The 18,323-nt window shown below is 62.6% G+C and overlaps 1 protein-coding gene across 1 annotated transcript in view; it reads left to right on the top strand.

Annotated features, from left to right (window-relative positions):
• Positions 1-17,798, top strand: part of ADAMTS13 (ADAM metallopeptidase with thrombospondin type 1 motif 13) — a 32,462-nt gene extending 14,664 nt beyond the window's left edge. Inside the window, exons 12-30 of the mRNA XM_061154238.1 lie at positions 678-807; positions 1,255-1,403; positions 1,718-1,838; positions 2,290-2,370; positions 3,187-3,368; positions 5,129-5,264; positions 5,346-5,475; positions 6,015-6,197; positions 7,072-7,249; positions 7,849-7,969; positions 9,349-9,478; positions 9,593-9,772; positions 10,493-10,675; positions 12,744-12,948; positions 13,654-13,960; positions 14,444-14,590; positions 14,924-15,100; positions 16,573-16,757; positions 17,363-17,798. Coding sequence (XP_061010221.1) covers positions 678-807; positions 1,255-1,403; positions 1,718-1,838; positions 2,290-2,370; positions 3,187-3,368; positions 5,129-5,264; positions 5,346-5,475; positions 6,015-6,197; positions 7,072-7,249; positions 7,849-7,969; positions 9,349-9,478; positions 9,593-9,772; positions 10,493-10,675; positions 12,744-12,948; positions 13,654-13,960; positions 14,444-14,590; positions 14,924-15,100; positions 16,573-16,757; positions 17,363-17,527 — 3,090 coding nt within the window. The 3' untranslated portion in view covers positions 17,528-17,798. The remainder of the gene's footprint in view (positions 1-677; positions 808-1,254; positions 1,404-1,717; positions 1,839-2,289; positions 2,371-3,186; positions 3,369-5,128; positions 5,265-5,345; positions 5,476-6,014; positions 6,198-7,071; positions 7,250-7,848; positions 7,970-9,348; positions 9,479-9,592; positions 9,773-10,492; positions 10,676-12,743; positions 12,949-13,653; positions 13,961-14,443; positions 14,591-14,923; positions 15,101-16,572; positions 16,758-17,362) is intronic.
• The last annotated feature ends 525 nt before the right edge of the window (positions 17,799-18,323 follow it).

The raw sequence follows: 18,323 nt of genomic DNA, 5'->3' as shown, positions 1-18,323 counted from the left end.
TTCCAATGAGTCAGCTCTTCGCATCAGGTGGCCAAAGTATTGGAGTTTCAGCTTCAGCATCAGTTCTTCCGATGAACACCCAGGACTGATTTCCTTTGGGATGGACGGGTTGGATCTCCTTGCTTCACCAGACCCATGACAGTCAAATAAATAAACCATGTCAGTGATTAAAAAGGAGTGATAGTAACACTGAAAGTGTAGGCGCGAGGATCTCCTTGCAGTCCAAGGGACCCTCAAGAGTCTTCTCCAACACCACAGTTCAAAAGCATCAATTCTTCGGTGCTCAGCTTTCTTTATAGTCCAACCCTCACATCCACACATGACCACTGGAGAAACCGCAGCTCTGATTAGACGTCGCGCAGACATGGTAGACGCACACAAACAGGGCCTCCCTTCTGCCGAGCTCTCTGCCCACTTTCTCTCCTCTTTGTTGCCGGGGGCAGGCCCTGACCTGTGCCTTCCCAGATTCTTGTAGAATCCTCCTGCCAGCAGAGGGAGGCTCTCGACACCCCCACTCTCCAGGGCAGGGAACCGAGGTGCAGCCAGGAGCCAGGCTCAAACCCGCGTCTTCATCCTCGCGCTGCAGGGGCTCTTGCTGTCTCCCGGGGGTGAGGGTTCCCTCCCGGAGCCCCCGGCCCCGGCCCCTTGTGTGCCCGTCCTCCGCCTCCTCCATCCAGGCCTGTGAGAAGACCCAGCTGGAGTTCATGTCCGAGCAGTGCGCGCAGACCGATGGCGAGCCCCTGCGCCTCTCCCCCGGGGGCAGCGCCGCCTTCTACCGCTGGGGGACCGCGGAGCAGTACAGCGAAGGTGGGCCTGGATAGGGGGCCAGGCCCGAGACCCTGGGTGGGAGAGTCCCTGGGGGAGGCCCAGCGTCACTCTGATGCTGTCGGGAGCAGGCTCGGGCTCTGCATCCCACTGAGCACCCCACCCGCCCTGGCTCGGCCCCTGGCCGGCATGTCAGCCCTGACCTCTCCTCCCTGAGTCTCTGTCTGTAAAATGGAGATAAGAGGCGTAGCGTGATGCTGGAGAAACACCTGCCTCATAAGTCGGCACACTCATCACACAGTGATGCAATTGCTGCCTCGGGAGGCGGGGCGGGTGGGAAATAAAGCCCACCCCAACCCCAAATGCAAAGAGCACAGTGAGATAGTGCTTGGGGGGCAGCGAGGGCCCACTCAGATCCAGCTTCGCAGTCTCTGTCCCTGGCTCCCTGCATGCTCCCGCCAGCCTCCTTGTGCTTCTGCTTCTCCCCAGGAAACGCCTTGTGCAGACACGTGTGCCGGGCCGTCGGCGAGAGCTTCATGGTGCGGCGTGGGGACCATTTCCTGGACGGCACGCGGTGTGTGCCGGGCGACCCTCAGGAGGACGGGGCCCTGAGCCTGTGTGTGTCGGGCAGCTGCAGGGTAGGCGTGTGTGCCCGCGGAGGTGCCCTTCTACCCTCTGTGGCCCCGAGGGCTCTCCCCAGAGAAGCCAGGGCAGGAAGGGGCCTTCGAGGGGGTCAGGTCTGGGGGTGTGGCCCCCACGGAGCCTGTGCTCCGTGGTGCTGGGGAACAGGCCGAGCCTGGAGTCAAGAGCCTTGCCGTGACCTGGGGCAAGTCACCTAAGCTCGCCTCCCACACCAGAAATGGCAAAACAGCCGGTTTGGTTGTGTGAACCTCAAAGGCCAGCCCTGTCCAACGACACCGCTGGGCCTCACCTGCCACTCTGCTCTGCACAGACGTTCGGCTGTGACGGCAGGATGGACTCCGGGCAGGTGCGGGATGTGTGCCAGGTGTGCGGCGGGGACAACAGCACGTGCCGGCCGCAGAACGGCTCCTTCACGGCTGGAAGGGCCAGAGGTAGGGCCTTCCCGGGGGCGGAGGGCCCGGCTCCCCCCAGCCTCCAAGAAAACGCGCCAGCCCAGAGCCCGGGTGCCGGCTGCCTGGATGGTGGGGCCGCGTGCTCGCTCGGTCCTGGGCCCTCTCAGCGGGTCTCGGCCTCCCCAGGAGGCTCAGGCCGGTGATGAGGTGGCCCATCACTCATGGCTGCTCTCAGCACCTGTGACACAGGAAGAACACAGACATGGGAAGCCTGCGGTGGGCTGTTCTCTCCTCTCCCGCTTGAGGCATCTGAGCGCAGGGGATGCTATGCTTGGGACAATCCTTGACTTTGATCTATTTATGCAAGAAGTCAGGTCTCTTGCAAAGTCGGTCGAGGAGCTGAGTCCCAGCTCCCTCGGACGCTCCCGTTTCCTCCCTCTGACTGTGACCCCAGCGGCCTGAGACCACCCCCACCTCTGCTTCCTCCTAGAGTACATCACGTTCCTGACCGTCACCCCCAACCTGACTAGCATCTACGTCGTCAACCGCAGGCCCCTCTTCACACACCTGGGTGAGCTGGCCACACCGTGAAGTGTGCGGGCACAGCCCCAGGGTGTCCCCACTTCTGACGCCACCTGCAAGTCTGAGGGTCCCTCCAGCACCCTCTGTTGGGGGGTTCACTGGGTGGACCCCCAGAACTCCGAGCGCTGCTGCGCTCATGGTTACGGCTTACTCCAAGGGACAGCTGAAGGGAGAGGTGCCTAGGGTGGCGCGGGGAGCGCCTGTGTCCAGCCTCGAGAGCAGTCACACTCGCGGTGCCCTGCCTCCCTGGGCGCTCTGCGGAGCTCACTGCCCGGGTGTCTCGGGGACTTCCTTATGTCGACGAGGTGGGGGGACTGACTGATCACGGTCTCAGTCTCCCGTTTGGCTCAGGCTTGCTGACTCACAGCCCCCACCCTAAATCACGTATCTGACCTTTCACCCTAAACAAAGACAGATCTCTGCGTGAGGCCGACCTCTTTACACCGTGGGTTTTTATGCCCAGAGGGTGCCCTTTGAATCTGGGTTGGGGTGCTCACCCTGAGGTCCTTGTGCCTGCACTCGGTGAGGGAGCAGGTCCACAGCGCTTCCCGGGTTCCGGGAAGATGTGGGGAAGCCTCCCTCGGTCAGACACCTGTGTGTCTCAGAGGGGAGCGTGCAGTACCAGGAAGGTCTGCTCCCCGGGAGGGCGGGGGGCCCTGGGGTTGGCGTGGCAGGTGAAGCCCTGGATGTTGCGTCCTGTCGGCCAGTTGTCCACTCTCCCTAAACAGGGCCATCTGTGGGAGGGGGCAGTTCTGGCTCCCAGGGTGGGGGGGCCCTGCAGTGCTGACGGCCCCTCCCCCCACAGCAGTGAGGGTGCATGGGCGCTACGTCGTGGCTGGAAATGGGAGCATCTCTGCCAGCACCACCTACCCCTCCCTCCTGGAGGACAGCCGCGTGGAGTACAGGGTGACCCTCAATGAGGACCGGCTGCCCCGCCGGGAGGAGATCCACATCCAGGGCCCCACCCGGGGCGACATGGAGATCCAGGTGACCGCAGGGCCTCCCCTGGTGTCGGCCTGTCCGTTGGCTCAGACCCACATCCGCTCCTTCAGCAGCCGCTGGGGGGCTGGCGTCCTGGGGCTCAGAGCCCACCGGAGCCCGTGGAGTCCTGAGAGTGGCTCAGAGGGAGAGCCCTGCAGAGGGGCCGGGGCTTCCCGGGAGGCGGCCGTGCAGCTGAGGTCCGGAGGGCGAGCTGAGGCTGTGGGTGAGCAGGCGGGGAGGGGGACCCGGGCCCGCAGTGGAGGGGCGCTCAGGGGCGGGAGAAGGGGCCCCTCCGGTGAGGAGGCTGCTGGAGCGCTGGGCAGACCTCGAGGGGCCGTGCTGGCCATGTGAGGGGCTCAGGCTTCCTCCTGGGGGCCTGGGGAGCTGCTGGGGGGGCCCTGGGCAGGTGTAGTGGGGACTGGGCCATGTCAGACCGAGCCTCAGTTTCCTCCATCTGCGAACTGAAACTGATCATCCCTAAATAAAGTAATTGTGAAGATTCATCTTTTTTTCCCAAGATACTGCACAGTAAGTGCTTGGCAGAGCGTTGGCGCCCCCCACGTGCACACGGCTGGCAATTCTACCTCCTAGGGTCATGGGTGGGCCCGGGGAGTGGACGCGTGCGTGCGCCAGGCAGTGCTGGCCGCAGGCCCCGCCCCGGGCAGCTCAGCTGGATGTGGGTCTTGCTGTCTCTCTGGGGCAGACGGAGCCCGGGCTGTGTCTGCACGGGTCCTTCCCGCTGGGATCTGGCCTGCGAGCGGCCCCCTGTGAGCTTTGCTGAGGAAGGTGCTTAGAGGGCTGGACAGGAAGCAGTGGAGGCTGAAATAGCCCCGGACAACCTCTGGGGGTGGTCCGCATCTTGACGGCCCCTGGCTGGGTCTAGCAGCCCACCCCCTGCTCCCACAGCTGGGGAGACAGCTGGGGCTCCCCCCAGAAGGCCAGGCCAGAGTGAGCCCCCGGGAGCAGTTAACCCCTTCCCTGCTTCCCCGTGTGTCCTATCTAGTTCACCCCCTCCCCGCCCCCAGGAGCCTACTTCCAAATGCCGGCTGTCGAGCAGTTCTGTTGGCATCCTTTGCGCTGCGGATAGAAACAGATTCGCAGGCCCTGTTCGGGGCCTCTGACCCAGGACCTGCTGTTGATGGATGGCGGGGGGTGGTGTGTGTGCCGAGAACCTGCACGTTAGCAGAGGGCTGTGATGGGGGGGGCAGGTGCTGGGACCCAGGAGACTCCTCCTGGCCTCCGCCTGCCAGGCTGGCCCCTCCCAGGACCCAGGGACCTTCCTGCAGTACAGACAAGCCCAGCCTCCCTGCTGGACCCTCTTCCTTAACCCCCTGTGTCCTCAGGGCCAAGCCCAGACTGCCAGCTCCCCCACACTCCGCCAGAGCCCCAGATCCAGCCCGTTCTTGCCCTCCCTGGGGCCTCACTCGTGCTGCAGAAGCCGGAGCTGTGGGCTTCTCGCCCCGGGCTGGGCCTGGAAGGCCCCTTCCGCAGCCTCCTGCCAGCTGTCCACCCTGCTCAGCCTCCTCGGGGCCCTTCTCTGCACTCCCTGGCCCCCTGGGCACACCCCTGTCTCTGTACCTGCCTGCAGCCCACCCTCCCCCAGCCTCCACGAGCTCCTGGAGCCGGGGGCAGTGTCCTGGCTGTGACGTGTGGTGTGGGCTCAGCATCAGTGGCGGCTTGCTGAGAGAAAGAACTTAAGGGGCAGGAAGGCAGGGTGGAAGGCTTCCTGAAGGAGGTGGCCGTGACAGCCCCCGCTCTCCGTGCAGGTTTACAGGCGCTACGGCGAGGAGTACGGCAGCGCCGCCCGCCCGGACATCACCTTCACCTACTTCCAGCCCGAGCAGCGGCAGGCTTGGGCGTGGGCCCCGGTGCGGGGGCCCTGCTCCGTGAGCTGCGGGGCAGGTGGGCCCGGGGCGGGGGCTCGCCTGGCAGCCTGGCGTGCCTCCCCGTGGAGGTGTCCCAGCCCACCCCGTTCCCCTCCAGGAGTGCGCCCGGTGACCTACAGCTGTCGGGACCAGGCCAGGAGCGAGTGGGTGGAGGCTGCCCGCTGTGCGGGGAGCCGGCCCCCGGCCGCGTGGTCAGAGACATGCGCCCCCGAGCCCTGCCCCCCGCAGTGAGTGCTGGCCGCGGCCCCCCGGGGGTGGGGGTGGCTCAGAGGCCCTCGTGGCACAGCTGACAGGGCCTGGGCATGTCCTTGATCAGCCCTGGCAGTGTCCCCAGGTGGCAGGTGAGGACAGTGAGACTCGGGCAGACCCGGGTGGCTGGTCAGCCTGGTGGGACCTGCTGCCCCCGTCTATGGGCAGCTCGCTCCCTCGCTGAGCTCAGGCGCCCACCGCACGGGGAGAGGCCCGCTCTGCCTGGGAGGGTTGTGGCGTTGGCTTGGGGAGGGACCACCCCCCGGTGGGAGCACGACGCTAGGGACAAGGCCATCTGTGTTGGGTGCGGGGCGGGGGCAGCCAGCCGTGGGCACTTTCAAACGGATGTCCTCAGGCTCAGATGCAGCTCGGGGACACCTGGAGAGTGGGGGAGCTGGGCCGGCAGCCCCCCGCACGGCGTCTAGGTCCCTGAAAGGACCCTGGGCCCCGCCCCAGCCGGGGAAGTGGTCTGACGGGTCACAGATGGATCTGCCCAGTGCCCTGTTCCTCTCCTCAGCTGGGCGGCTGGAGACTTTGGCCCCTGCAGCGCCTCGTGTGGGGGTGGCCTGCGGGAGCGGGAGGTGCGCTGCGTGGAGGCCTGGGGCGGCCTGCTGAGGCCCGCGCCCCGCTCCCGGTGCAGAGCGCTGGCCCCGCAGCCGGCGGCCGTGGACACCTGCAATTCCCAGCCCTGCCCCCAGAGGTGAGCACGGGGTGGGGAGGGCCCCCCAAGGCCAGGTCCAGGCAGAACCTCCCTGGTGGGGCTCGTCCCTGCGCTGAGCCCTTCTTGAGGCCTCTGGCCGGGCCCCACCACCCTCCCACCCAGGAGGCCCTGGACTGGCCAGTCCCCTCTCTTTGAGCTATTTTTTGAACTTGTGAGGACCAAGCAAAGCCACAGATGTCCAGCCACAGACGTCACTTTGTCATTGCCGCCCTGCAGCGTCCCAGCTGATGGAGGCGTATCAGTCTGATTTGCCGCTGGCCGTCTGGGGGACCTGAGCCAGTCCCCTCCCTCTCTGGGTCCCAGATTTGTCACCTGGGTAGCGGGGAGGGGGGTGGCCTAGGCCGCTGGTGGTCCGCAGGTGGCTCTGGGCACCCTCCCCCTCCCCCGCACGCCGTGTGACCGTGGCAGACACAGCGGTCACTGCTCTCTCCTGCTGAGGGCTGAGCCTGCCCCAGGGTCCTCTCCACACGGCGCTCCAGGCCGGCTCCAGCTCTCAGGGCCAGCGCAGGAGACGCGTTAGCTGGCGAGCCACCTGCATCTGGCACGTGCCTCCCAGCACTGCTGGGTCTAGGTCGCGCAGAGCCGCCCTCTTCTCTGGGTGGGGACCCGTCTTTGCCTCTGGAAGGCGGGAGGGTCAGGGCTGATCTCTGCGCCCTAGGTGCGGAGTGGAGGCCTGCAGCCATTCAGCCAGGCTTTGGGGAAAGGCCCCTGGTCTTGCCTCTTTGCGGGGGTCCCTCTCTGGGTTCTTGGAGACTGGGCAGCAGGTTCACCGCCTCTCTGCGCCAGGAGCTGGCTTGCCCCGACTGCCCGAAGGCAGAGGCAGGGCCTGACGGCTGTCGTGTCCCATCCTCAGGGAGGCAGACGCGTGCTCATCAGCCTGTGGAGCAGACCCGGCCGTGCAGAACACAACGTGTATGCTGGGGGCAGATGGCACAGGGCTGCCGGCAACTGCTGGGCCCTGCTCCGCAGACGAGAAGCCGCCTGCCCCGGAGCCCTGTGTCGAGGCGGCATGTCCTCCCGGCTGGGACCAGGTGAGCGTCCCGGGAGAAGGGGGAGCTCTGCTTACACTGGCCTCCCGGCCAGAGCTGGAAGACGGCACTCGTGCAGGGCTGCTGTCCTCGGGAGGCCCCTGGGCAGAGGGCAGGCTTCGACACAGAGCTCTGGGTGCTGGGATGCCTCCTCCCCACTGGTGAGTGGCCTGAAGCATCCAGAGCCTGATAGGACGGCGGCACTTTGCTGCCAGGCTCCCGCCGGCGTCCGTGGGCTCAGGCTGGGAGGTGTTGCTTTCAGACAAGCATGCCGGCCAATGCCCCCCACTCCCCTGGGCTGGGGCAGGCGGGGGTACTTCAGGGCCCGGCGTGTCTGTGGATCTGGCTTTCAAGGTCCAGCGCTGCCTTCCCCACGGTGACTGCTCACGCTGGTGTAGAGGTCAGGGTGGGGCCTGAAGGCACCGCCGGGGCCAGGAAGCCAGCTTCCTGGGAAAGCAGCCGCGGGGTGGGTGGCCTTTGGGTGCTGGTGACCATTTCTGTCCTCTCCTGAGGAGTGCAGTGGGTGGGAGTGGAGGGCCAGGTGCCCGAGGGTCTGGAGGTGGGAGGCCCAGACCTACCAGCTCGGTGCCTGGCCCCTGCAGCTGGACGTCCGGTCCCCGGGACAGGAGGCTGCGTCCCCAGCGGGCAGCCCCAGGCTGGAGGCGCTTGCCGCACACGTGTGGATGCCCCTGACGGGGCCGTGCTCGGCCTCCTGCGGTCAAGGTGAGGCTCCTGGTGCTCCTGAGGGTCAGCTAACTCGAGAAAAGTGTTTGAGGTGGCGTACCCAGGGACATGACGTAATAAGCAAGGAGACTGGGGCCAGCCGAGTACAGTGGCCAGGCGTTGATTGGCTGGAAGGTAGGAAGTGATCATAAAACCCAGCCGTGCTGGGACTCAACTTAGCTCCGAGCTTTCTGGTGGCCAATCCAGAGAAGCAAAAATTAATGTTAAGATACAGAGTGTTTTAAAGTAAAAACCCTGGGAATTCCCTGGTGGGCCAGTGGGTAGGACTCACTGCCGTGGCCCAAGTTCAATCCCTGGTCAGGGAACTAAGACCCTGCAAGCTGCGAGGCAAGGTTGAAAATAACTAACTAAACTAAAACCCTAATCACTTGCTCAGCTAAACCCCAGCACGTTTAGAACTGAGGCCAGAGATTTCTTTTGTGGATACTCCTAAAGGAGAGGTTCAAGGACACGGCCGTAATAACATCTTGGTGGTAGACACAGTGAGAGGTTTTAATGTAGCCACTCGTATAATGCCCCTCAACAGAAAAAGATCAGCCACCATTTTTGAGTGCCTAGCATGTGCCAAGCACTTTCTGTGTGTGCGTGCATGCTCAGTAGCTCCGTCATGTCCAACCCTTTGTGACCCCATGGACTGTAGCCCACCAGGCTCCTCTGTCCATGCAATTTTCCAGGTTAAGAATCCTGGAGTGGGTTGCCATTTCCTTCTTCCTGGGATCTTCTTGACCCAGGGATCAAACCTGTGTCTCTTGTGTCTCCTGAATTGGCAGGCAGATTCTTTACCACTGAGCCACCTGGGAAGCCCATCAAGCACTTTCTAGTCTCCTGGAAAAATCTTGATAAATATCCCTCCAAGTCAGGCACCATTAGATGAAAAATCTGAGGCTCAGAGAAGTTAAGTCACTTGTCCAAGGTCACACAGCTGGTAGGTGGCAGAAAGTGAAAAAAATCACTCAGCTGTGTCCGACTCTTTGTGACCCCATGGACTACAGAGTCCATGGAATTCTCCAGGCCAGAATACTGGAGTGGGTAGCATTTTCCTTCTCCAGGGGATCTTCCCAACCAAGGGATCGAACCCAGGTTTCCCGCATTGCGGGCAGATTTTCTACCAGCTGAGCCACAAGGGAAGCCCAAGAATACTGGAGTGGGTAGCCTATCCCTTCTCCAGGGGATCTGCCCGACCCAGGAATTGAACTGGGGTCTCCTGCATTGCAGGCTGATTCTTTAATTGAGCTATGAGGGCAGCTGGGACTCAAATCCACGGAGACCTCATCTGCTAGAGCTGACCAGGGACGGGGCACCCGTGGTCCTTGCTGACCCCCTTCTTGGGGCGTGGGGTCCCTCCTTCCTCCCTGCAGGCCTGGCGGAGCTGCGTTTCGTGTGCATGGACCCTGCCCTCAGGACGCCCGTCCAGGAAGAGCTGTGTGACCTGGCCAGCAAGCCTGAGAGCCGGCGGGAGGCCTGCCAGGCTGCCCCGTGCCCGGCCAGGTGAGTCCGAGGGAGGGAGGCCGTGCAGAGGGGCAGCAGTCTGGGCCCCCCGGGGGGAAGGCGCTCCACCCTGGCTGCAGCTCCCTGCGGACTGCTGGCTTTTCCCCCCCACAGGTGGGAGACCCGGGCCTTGGCGCCGTGCCCGGTGACCTGCGGAGGTGGGCAGGTGCCACTGGCTGTTCGCTGTGTAAGGATGGACCGGGGCCGCCTCGTCTCCCTGCCCCACTCCAAGTGCTGGCCCGCGCCCCGGCCTCGGCCCCTGGAGGACTGCAGCCCGGAGCCCTGTCCCGCCAGGTCAGCCTCCCTCAGGAGGCAGGTGGTCCTCGGCCGGTGTCTTTGCAGAGTGGCGTCGTCACGTCCCAAGCCTTGGCGTCCTCACCCGCAGGAGAGGGTCATACTGGTGCAGAGAAGACAGGGGCGGGGGGTTTGGAATGCCTTAGGCACTTGCGGTTGGTGGCTCGTTTTTCATCACTTGCTCTTTACCGGGGCTTCTACGCCCCGGTGCTGTGCTGTCACAGGCGGACCCCGCCGCTAACAAGGCAGTCAGGCGGCCCTGGGCTCACGGGGCAGACGCTGGGGGCTGGGGGCGGGGGGACGGATGACAAAGAAGATTGAGGAGGACATATATGTATGTATGTGTATATATGCATAATCTGAGGGATGGTGTTGGTGTGACGTGGAACCAGTGTGAAAGAAGGTTGGGAGTCTTGGCGGGGGCGGGCCCGGATGATGGTGGGGCTGGGATTCCTGTTTGAGACCAATGTCTCTGCAGGGCCCCTTGGGTGCCCCACCCCTTCCCCATTGCTTTTCTGGACACATCTGCCCTCAACTTCCCCTTCTGTAAAATGGGGTCTTCTGAATACTCTCTGTCCACTGTGCTGAGCCTCTTGGTGGAGATGTAAAAGTGACTCCCCGGAGAGAGAACCTTTTGCAGGCCCTTTCTGGTCTGGGGTGGACGTGAGGGGAAGCCGGGCTCCCCCCGGGCGCCCGCCCCCTGACTCCCATTTGCGCCAGGTGGCGGTACAAGCTGGCGGCCTGCAGCCTGAGCTGTGGGGGAGGGGTGGCACAGAGGATCCTGTACTGCGCCCGGGCCCACGGGGAGGACACGGACGAGGAGATCCTGCCGGATACCCAGTGCCAGGGGCTGCCCCGCCCGGAGCCGCAGGAGGCCTGCAGCCCGGAGCCCTGCCCGCCCAGGTCAGCAGCCCCAGTGTGGGCAGTAGGCAGCCTGAGCGCCTGGCATGTGCCAACGTGGGGCTGGGCCCGTGGGGGTTACAGGGTGTCTCAGGGGCACCAGAAATAGGACCCCACCCCCTCCCGGGAGGCTGCATCCGGTCGCAGCCTAGGTAGCAAACTAGGTAGCAAACTCAGTCGCATCGGTCCTGATGGGGCTGGGGCTGGGGGCTTCCCGCTGGAAGAGGCAGCATCTGAGCAGAGCCCGAGGGCGGTCCACCTGGGGCTCAGCACCGCTGAAGCCACAGGGACAGCACAGGTCCCACCAGAGGGGTCCAGAGACGGGTGGGAGCCCGATGGTGAAGTGCACACATTGACCTCCTTCCTCCCAGTGCTCCCGCAGCTTCCTCTTTGTAATTTTGCACTTTAAATAATGCAGTGCTCCTCTGTGTCACTCAGAAACATCCAGAAAAGAATGTAAGTCACCCACTTCCTACCACCAGATTTCATAGATGCTACCCTCTGTGTTTCCACCATCTATCTTCTTAAGTTTTAAAGAAGTACGCCACCGCAGAGAGACTTCCCTTACACTTAAAGCTTTAAACTCATCTGTGATTTATCTGGGGTCTCTTGCAAAGTAGGGGGCTTCCCAGGTGGTGCTAGTGGTAAAGAGTCTGCCTGCCAATACAGAAGACATAATAGACTCAGGTTCAATCCCTGGGCTGGGAAGATCTCCTGGAGGAGGGCCTGGCAACCCATTCCAGTATTCTTATCTGGAGAATCCCATGGACAGAGGAACTTGGAGGGTGACAGTCTATAGGGTCACAAAGGGCCAGACACGACACGTGCAAAGTAGGAGAGCAAACTATTTTTCCAAATCACTAGCTAGCGGCAACATTTGCTGCATTCCACTCCTCACCCCGCCAGGTGCCCCCTTTATTGCATCCTGACTTCTCCTGTGTGTCGGATCTGTGTTGAGGGCTTCCTACCAGGCTCTGTTGATTTATTCCCCCACCTACTGCCACCCTGAAATCAAATTGTTTTAATCACTGTAACTTTATGATCCATCTGCTATCCATACCTGTGTTTCTTGATTTTTTTGCTCGTGCTAAAACGTGCACTCCATTTATTTTTGTGCATGATATTTGAGATGATCTGGGATTTTCTTAATGGGAATTTCGTGCACACAGGAGCTCTGCTTACCCCTGGAATGTCCCTGTGGCCACCCTGGCCTCCTTGATGTTCTGGAACATTCCAGGCGATGCTTGTGCACCTGCCTTCCTGTGGCTCTTGTATGTGTCTTCTCAGAAATCCCGCTCTGAGGCTCTGCTCGAAGTGCCATCACAGGGAGGCAGGGGGTCCTCCCAGGGACACTGTCACGGCGCGGGGTGGGCGTGGGGCGCAATGCTCCTGGCATCTAGTGGGTGGAGGCCAGCGGTGCCCCTGAACACACCCTCCACCGTACCGATGGCCCCACGACAAAGACCCATCTGGCCCCAAAAGTCGCGAGGTGGAGACCTGCTCCGAGACAGGTGGGGAGGACTGGGTCTTGTTCGTGGCCGTATCTCGGCGCCTAGAACAGCGCCAAGCCCACAGAAGGCACGCGATCGGGAGGGGGCATCTCGGGTCTCAGGGCTGGGGCAGCCTAGTGTAGTGATTAGGACTCTAGGCCCCAGTGCAGCCTGCCGGGCTTCAGCCCCGGCTCTGAAATGTACCAGTCGTCATCATTTGGTGAAAGATGATAAATCACCACGGGCTGGATTGAATGATGGGGACGGAGATCAGCTGTGTGCCCACCCAGGGCGCTGCTGCCCCGTCCCTGTTCTTGACCCAGCCAGCAGCTCGTGCCACGGGTGTTCTGTGACAAAGGGGACGGAAGGGGGGACCTTCTTAAGGAAATAGAGCTCTCCTTCCGGCAGAGCCTCCCCCGTGCCACTCAGCCCTGTGATCAGCCAGGAGGGGCCCAGGGGCTGCGCTGCTGGACCCCCCAGGGGCCCTGGAACCGGTCCTGGCTGGCCGTCTGAGGAGTTCCCCTGGGCAGTGCCACCTCTGGGGGAGCCGAGCCTCTCTCTGGGGTCTTCTCTTGCTGCAGGTGGAAAGTCACGTCCCTCGGCCCGTGCTCAGCCAGCTGTGGGCTTGGCACGGCCACACGCTCGGTGGCCTGTGTGCGGCTGGACAGCGGCAAGGACACGGAGGTGGACGGGACGGCCTGTGCAGGTCTGGGGCGGCCGCAGGCCAGCATCCCTTGCGTCGTCGCTGACTGTGCTTACCGGTGGCACGTCAGCGCCTGGACGCAGGTAAGCGCTGCAGCTGGGTCTGGCCGGCCAGTGCGTCGGCCGAGGGTCCTCACGCGTGGGGACCTGGTGGGGGGGGTCGTGATCCCCTGAAAGGAGTGGGGAGAGCCAGGCCTGTTAGGGCACCCAGGGATGGAAGACACAGCAAGGCCTAGAGGTGTCAGGGGACAGGTAGGCCTTCAGAGGCCCGAGGTCTGGAGACGCCGGAAGAGGAAGGACTGATAACTCCGGAAGGTGAGCAGCTGCCATCCCGCACCCAGCACCTTGCAAGACCCTGGAGAGACAAAGGTAGACAGAGCTGGGTCCCTCCCCCTGGAGGGCTCGTTCACAGCGCGGAGGGGAGAAGAGGCGGAGCACACGGCCGCCAGGGGTGGCACGGGGCGGGATGGCAGGGTGGACACTGTGCTGCATTGAGTGATGGAGGGCAGAAGGAGGAAGTCACCGGTGCCCACTCAGGGGGCCCGGAGGGCAGCGAGGCCTGGGGGGCGACAGTGAGAGACCCGGGTTTGAATCTGTGCTCCTCCTCCCTCTATGACCCTGGCAGGGTGACCTCTCTGAGCCTCAGTCTTCTCATCTGGAGAATGGGCACATGTGCTTGCCTCCTGTATTGGGCAGAGATTATATCAAATCCCGCCTGGCCTCTGGTCAACCACTGTGTTCGTCTTGCCCCAGCAGGGTCAGCCTCACTCTGTCCCTCTTCCCTGGCAGTGCTCCGTCTCTTGTGGGGAGGGCATCCAGCGTCGGCATGACGCCTGCCTAGGACCCCGGGCCCGGGTGCCTGTGCCCGCAGACTTCTGCCAGCAGCTGCCCAAGCCGCTGACCGTGCGGGGCTGCTGGGCTGGGCCCTGCGCGGGGCAAGAGACGGCCAGCCCGGCACCCCACGAGGAAGCCGCCACTCCAGGCCAGACCACAGCTGCCCCAGCTGCGTCCCCGGAGTGGCCCCAGCCCCATGCCCGCCTCCTCTCCCCAGCTCAAGGACGCCTGCCCGGGCCCCAGGAAAGCCCAGTGGAGACCAGTTAGGTTCATTCCTTCTTTCTGTGTGGGGCGGCTGCAGGAGGGGTGGGCACAGGCATCTTCATCAGGGAGAGACAGACCGCGCTCCTCGTGGGGACCTCCCGGAGTGGGGTGGACCAGTGGCTGCAGCACTCCAGACGCTGGTCCGAGCGCGGCTGAGCTAGAGGGGTGGCTTGGGAGGCTGGCCCCTCTGCCTCACTGGGAAAGCGCAAGCTCACTTTTATTATCATCGAGGAGAGGGACCCAAAGGTTGAGAAGAGTCAGAAGCCCTGCCCGTGTGACCCACTGGCGCATCAGGCCTGGCTCTGTGCCTGGGGCGGTGACGCTCTGACCCATGCAGCCCCCTTCTCACCCGAGAAGCCTTCCGATGGGGCCTGGGGGGACATGAGCCGCCCCAGCTCCCAAGCTCCTCCCGCGGCCCTGCCCTGCAGGTCACCCCGCCTGGAAGCCCCGCTCACCTGCCCTCCTGCTGCTCCCTTGCCAGGTGTCTGTGGCCGGCAGCACCTTGAGCCAACGGGAATCATTGACATGCGAGGCATGGTGCGGGCGGACTGTGCGGTGGCCATCGGGCGGCCCCTGGGTGAAGTGGTGACCCTCCGGGTCCTGGAGGGTTCTCTCAACTGCAGTGCTGGTATGTCTGGGGCCACGGGAGCAGCTGTTGCCAGTGCTGGGGTCTGGGGATGCCAGTGAGGGTAACTCAAGGGTGCCCCATGCCTGGGGGCATGCTCCAAGTGCCTCCCCACGTGTAATCACTTCAGCCCGCTCAGGACTGGGATGTGGTTGTCCCTGTTTCACAGATGAGGAAACTGAGGCTAGCAGAGATTAAGTTACACGTGGAGTTCCTTAGTGTTGCATGGCCAGTAAGCGGGAGCGTCGGGACTTGAGCTCAGCTGAGTCTGCCCCAGGCCACTGGGCTGCCGCTGGACTGGGGGTGCTGGGTCCTCACTACACTGCCCCTTCCCAGGGGAGATGCTGCTGCTTTGGGGCCGGCTCGTGTGGAGGAAGATGTGCGGGAAGCCGGCTGGCATGGCTTTCAGCTCCCAAGCCAACACGCTGCTGGTGAGGCAGCGTCTCGTGCAGGCTGGAGGCGGAGTGCTGCTGCGGTATTCAAGCCAGCTTGCCCCGGGAGCCTTCCCCCGAGGTACGGCAAGGCAACGGAGCCTCCCCACCTGCCCAGAACCTGCCAACAGGGCCAGTCCTGATGGGCTGGTGGGCCAGGCAGACAGAGAACTGAGCTGTTGTTGTTCAGTTTCTCATTTCTGTCCGACTCTGCGACCCCATAGACTGCAGTACGCCAGGCTTCCCTGTCCTTCATTATTTTTGAGTTTGCTCAAAACTCATATCCATTGAGTCTGTGATGCCATCCAACCATCTCATCCTCTGTTGTCCCCTTCTCCCCTTGCCCTGAATCTTTCCCCACCTCAGGGTCTTTTCCGCTGAGTCGGCTCTTTGCATCAGGTGACCAGAGTATTAGAGCTTTAGTTTCAGCATCAGTCCTTCCAATGAATATTCAGGGTTGATTTTCTTTAGACTTGACTGGTTTGATCTTGCAGTCGAAGGGACTCTATCTAGTCTTCTCCAACACCGCAGTTTGAAACCATCAATTCTTTGGTGCTCAGCTTTCTTTATAGCCCAACTCTCACATCCATACATGACTACTGGAAAAACTATAGCTTTGACCAGACGGACCTTTGTCGGCAGAGTAATGAGCTGACTGCGAATGAAATGCGGTGCCTTCCGGGCCCCCGACACCCGCTCCCTGCATGTGTGGCCTCCCTTCCTCTCTGGGCCCCGCGGCACTCGGGCGCACACCCTCCCTCAGGCCACCGCAGCCCCACACCCTGGCCTGGCACTCAGGTCCCTCAGGATCCTTTAAGGGCCTTCTGCAAGCTGCCTTGCCCAGCCCCACTGAGTGCACTGTCCTCTCGGCTCATCCTCCACAGAGCGGGGTGTGTGTGCACATGCACCTCGTGTGCAGGACAGTGGCCGGGAGCCCTGCAAGCCTGGGGCCCCAGTGCATCCATGGATAGCCCTCTGGCTTGCTTTGGGGGGGTTGGGTCTTGCCCTCTTCCTGCAGCCCAAGCTGCTGGAAGGTGGCTTCCCCCGGGGTTCCAGGCACTTCTGGGTCCCCCAGACCTCAGGTGGGAAGTGGGACCCTGACCCCTCCTTCCTTGGCCTCTCAGCAAGAAGCACAGGCCCTGGCTGCTGGCCTGGTCATCGCTCCTCACTTCCCAGGCTCCTGCCTCGGGGGAGGCTTAGGAGGGCTGCCCCTGGGCCGGGTTCAGTGTGAAGCCCTTTTGCACGTGACTGCACTGAGTCCTCTTAAAGTCTGCCCTGCCCAGTGTGTGCTGTTGTCCTCTTCACTTTACAGAAGGAACTGAAGCCCAGAGCATTTAAAGCCTTCATCAGGGTCACCCAGCCAGGAAGTGGTAGAGATGGGGTTCAGTGGGGTCTTCTGCTGGGGGGCCCTGATCCTGAGTGTGGTGCTGCACTGATCCCCACTGCTCCCCAGCTGTGAGCTGCCCTGGCCTCTGGCAAGAGCAGTCATTCCTGGGGCATCCTCTGTTTGTGAGACGGTCCACACCCAGTTTGTCCACCTGCTCTCCCCTTCAGGATGTGACACGCAGCTCTTCGGACCCCGGGGTGAAATCTCGAGCCCATTGATGAGTCCGGGTGGGAGGAACGTGGGGGGCTGTCGCATCTTCATCGACGTGGCCCCGCAGGCCCGGATTGCCATCCATGCCCTGACCGTGGACAGGGGCACCAGAGCCAAGGGAACTGATGCCAGCTACATCTTGGTGAGGCTGCTGGGATGGGGACAGGAAGGGGCTGACTTCTGCTATCATTCTGGACAGCCGTCACTGGGGACAGGGAGCAGGGACTGGACTGGAGGGTTGCTGGGCCCACTGAGTTTACTTCAGACTAAAATCCTCAAAATCAATGAATGAGTGAGAGATAAGTTTCTTCCACTTATTCACCAACAAATGTTTCTTGAACTCCCTACAAGAAGGAAATACAGGAACTGGCTGATGTAGACAGCCAGTTCACCCAGGACTGAAGCATAATTTTAGACCCTCAGATAATTTTACTAGAAGAGTAGGCCAAGTCCTTCCTCGATGAACTTTTGTGTGTGCTGGGAGAACTGGCCTCTGTAAGGTATCAGCTCCCTGCAGGAGGCTGTCTGGCCTCTGTATAAATCTGGGCTCAGACCCCAGCTCTGGCATTCTGGCTGTGTGTCCTTGAGGAAGGAGTACCACCTCTCTGAGCCTCAGTTGCTCAGGCAGAATAACAGTGTCTTCGTGATGGGCTGTTGTGTGACCTGGGTGTATGCTACTTTGTACATTAAGGGCTTGTGCTAATTATTAGTTGTGGTTGGTCCTTTGGGCTGCCCCTTTCCTCACAGATCCGGGACATCCGCAGCCTGAGGACAATGGCGTTTCGTGGGCAGCAGACGCTTTACTGGGAGTCAGAGGGCAGCCAGGCAGAGATGGAGTTTAGCCAGGGCTTCCTGGAAGCACAGGCCAGCCTTCGGGGCCAGTACTGGGCCCTCCACACGAGAGCTCCTTAGCCAGCCGATCCCCTGCCTCAGCTTCCTCTCCAAGCGCATCCCTAAGTTGCCCAGTGGACCCAGTGGAACGCTTCCTCCCAGGCCCGGTAGGGAAAGGAAGGCGCCTGACAGTTATGAACACCTGGCGGGTGTCCGTCCAGCCCTGGAGAGCTGACTCTGGTGTCTGAGTGCCTCCTCCAATAGGCAGAACACTAGAGGGTGGGAGGCGGGACCCTCCCTGAAAGCCGGCTCCCAGCCCCTCGGGTACAAATAAACGGAGCGTTCCGTCTGAGTGGCGTTTTCTTTATCCAGCCTGCCCAAACACGGTTTGTAAACCCGGCCCACTGCACGACGGGAATTCCCTGGCCGCGGTCGGGCTCCACATCCACACCAGATTCCAGGAAACCCCCGGCCACCGCTAGCGGTCGTCGGTCTACCTGGGGAGGGAGGCTGGAATCCCGAGGCCCTGATGCCCGCGCGCCTGTCTCTTCCCTGCGACGCCCCACCCCTCTGCTAGTCTGGGTCTGGATGCTGACCGCCGGAGAGTCCCGCGGGGCAGGGCCCAGCCCTGCGACAGTAAGCGCGAGGGGGCCGGGCGCGCAGAGTCCAGGTACCCGCGGCCGCGCCCCTGTGCTAATAATCACGACGCCCCGCCTCTATGCTAATAAGCCCGGGCCTCTCGGCCGCACCTCGCCGCGGCCCCGCCCCCTAGCTAATAAGCGCGAGGCCCCCGGGCGCTCTCTGTTTAGGTCTCAGCGGGCCACGCCCCCGATGCTAATAAACACGAAGCCCCGCCTCTATGCTAATAAGCGTGAAG

The sequence above is a fragment of the Dama dama genome, chromosome 11 (assembly GCF_033118175.1).
Source record: "Dama dama isolate Ldn47 chromosome 11, ASM3311817v1, whole genome shotgun sequence".
NCBI lineage: Eukaryota > Metazoa > Chordata > Mammalia > Artiodactyla > Cervidae > Dama > Dama dama.
Note: the sequence above shows the minus strand (reverse complement) of the source record. Positions and strands in the feature narration are given on the sequence as shown.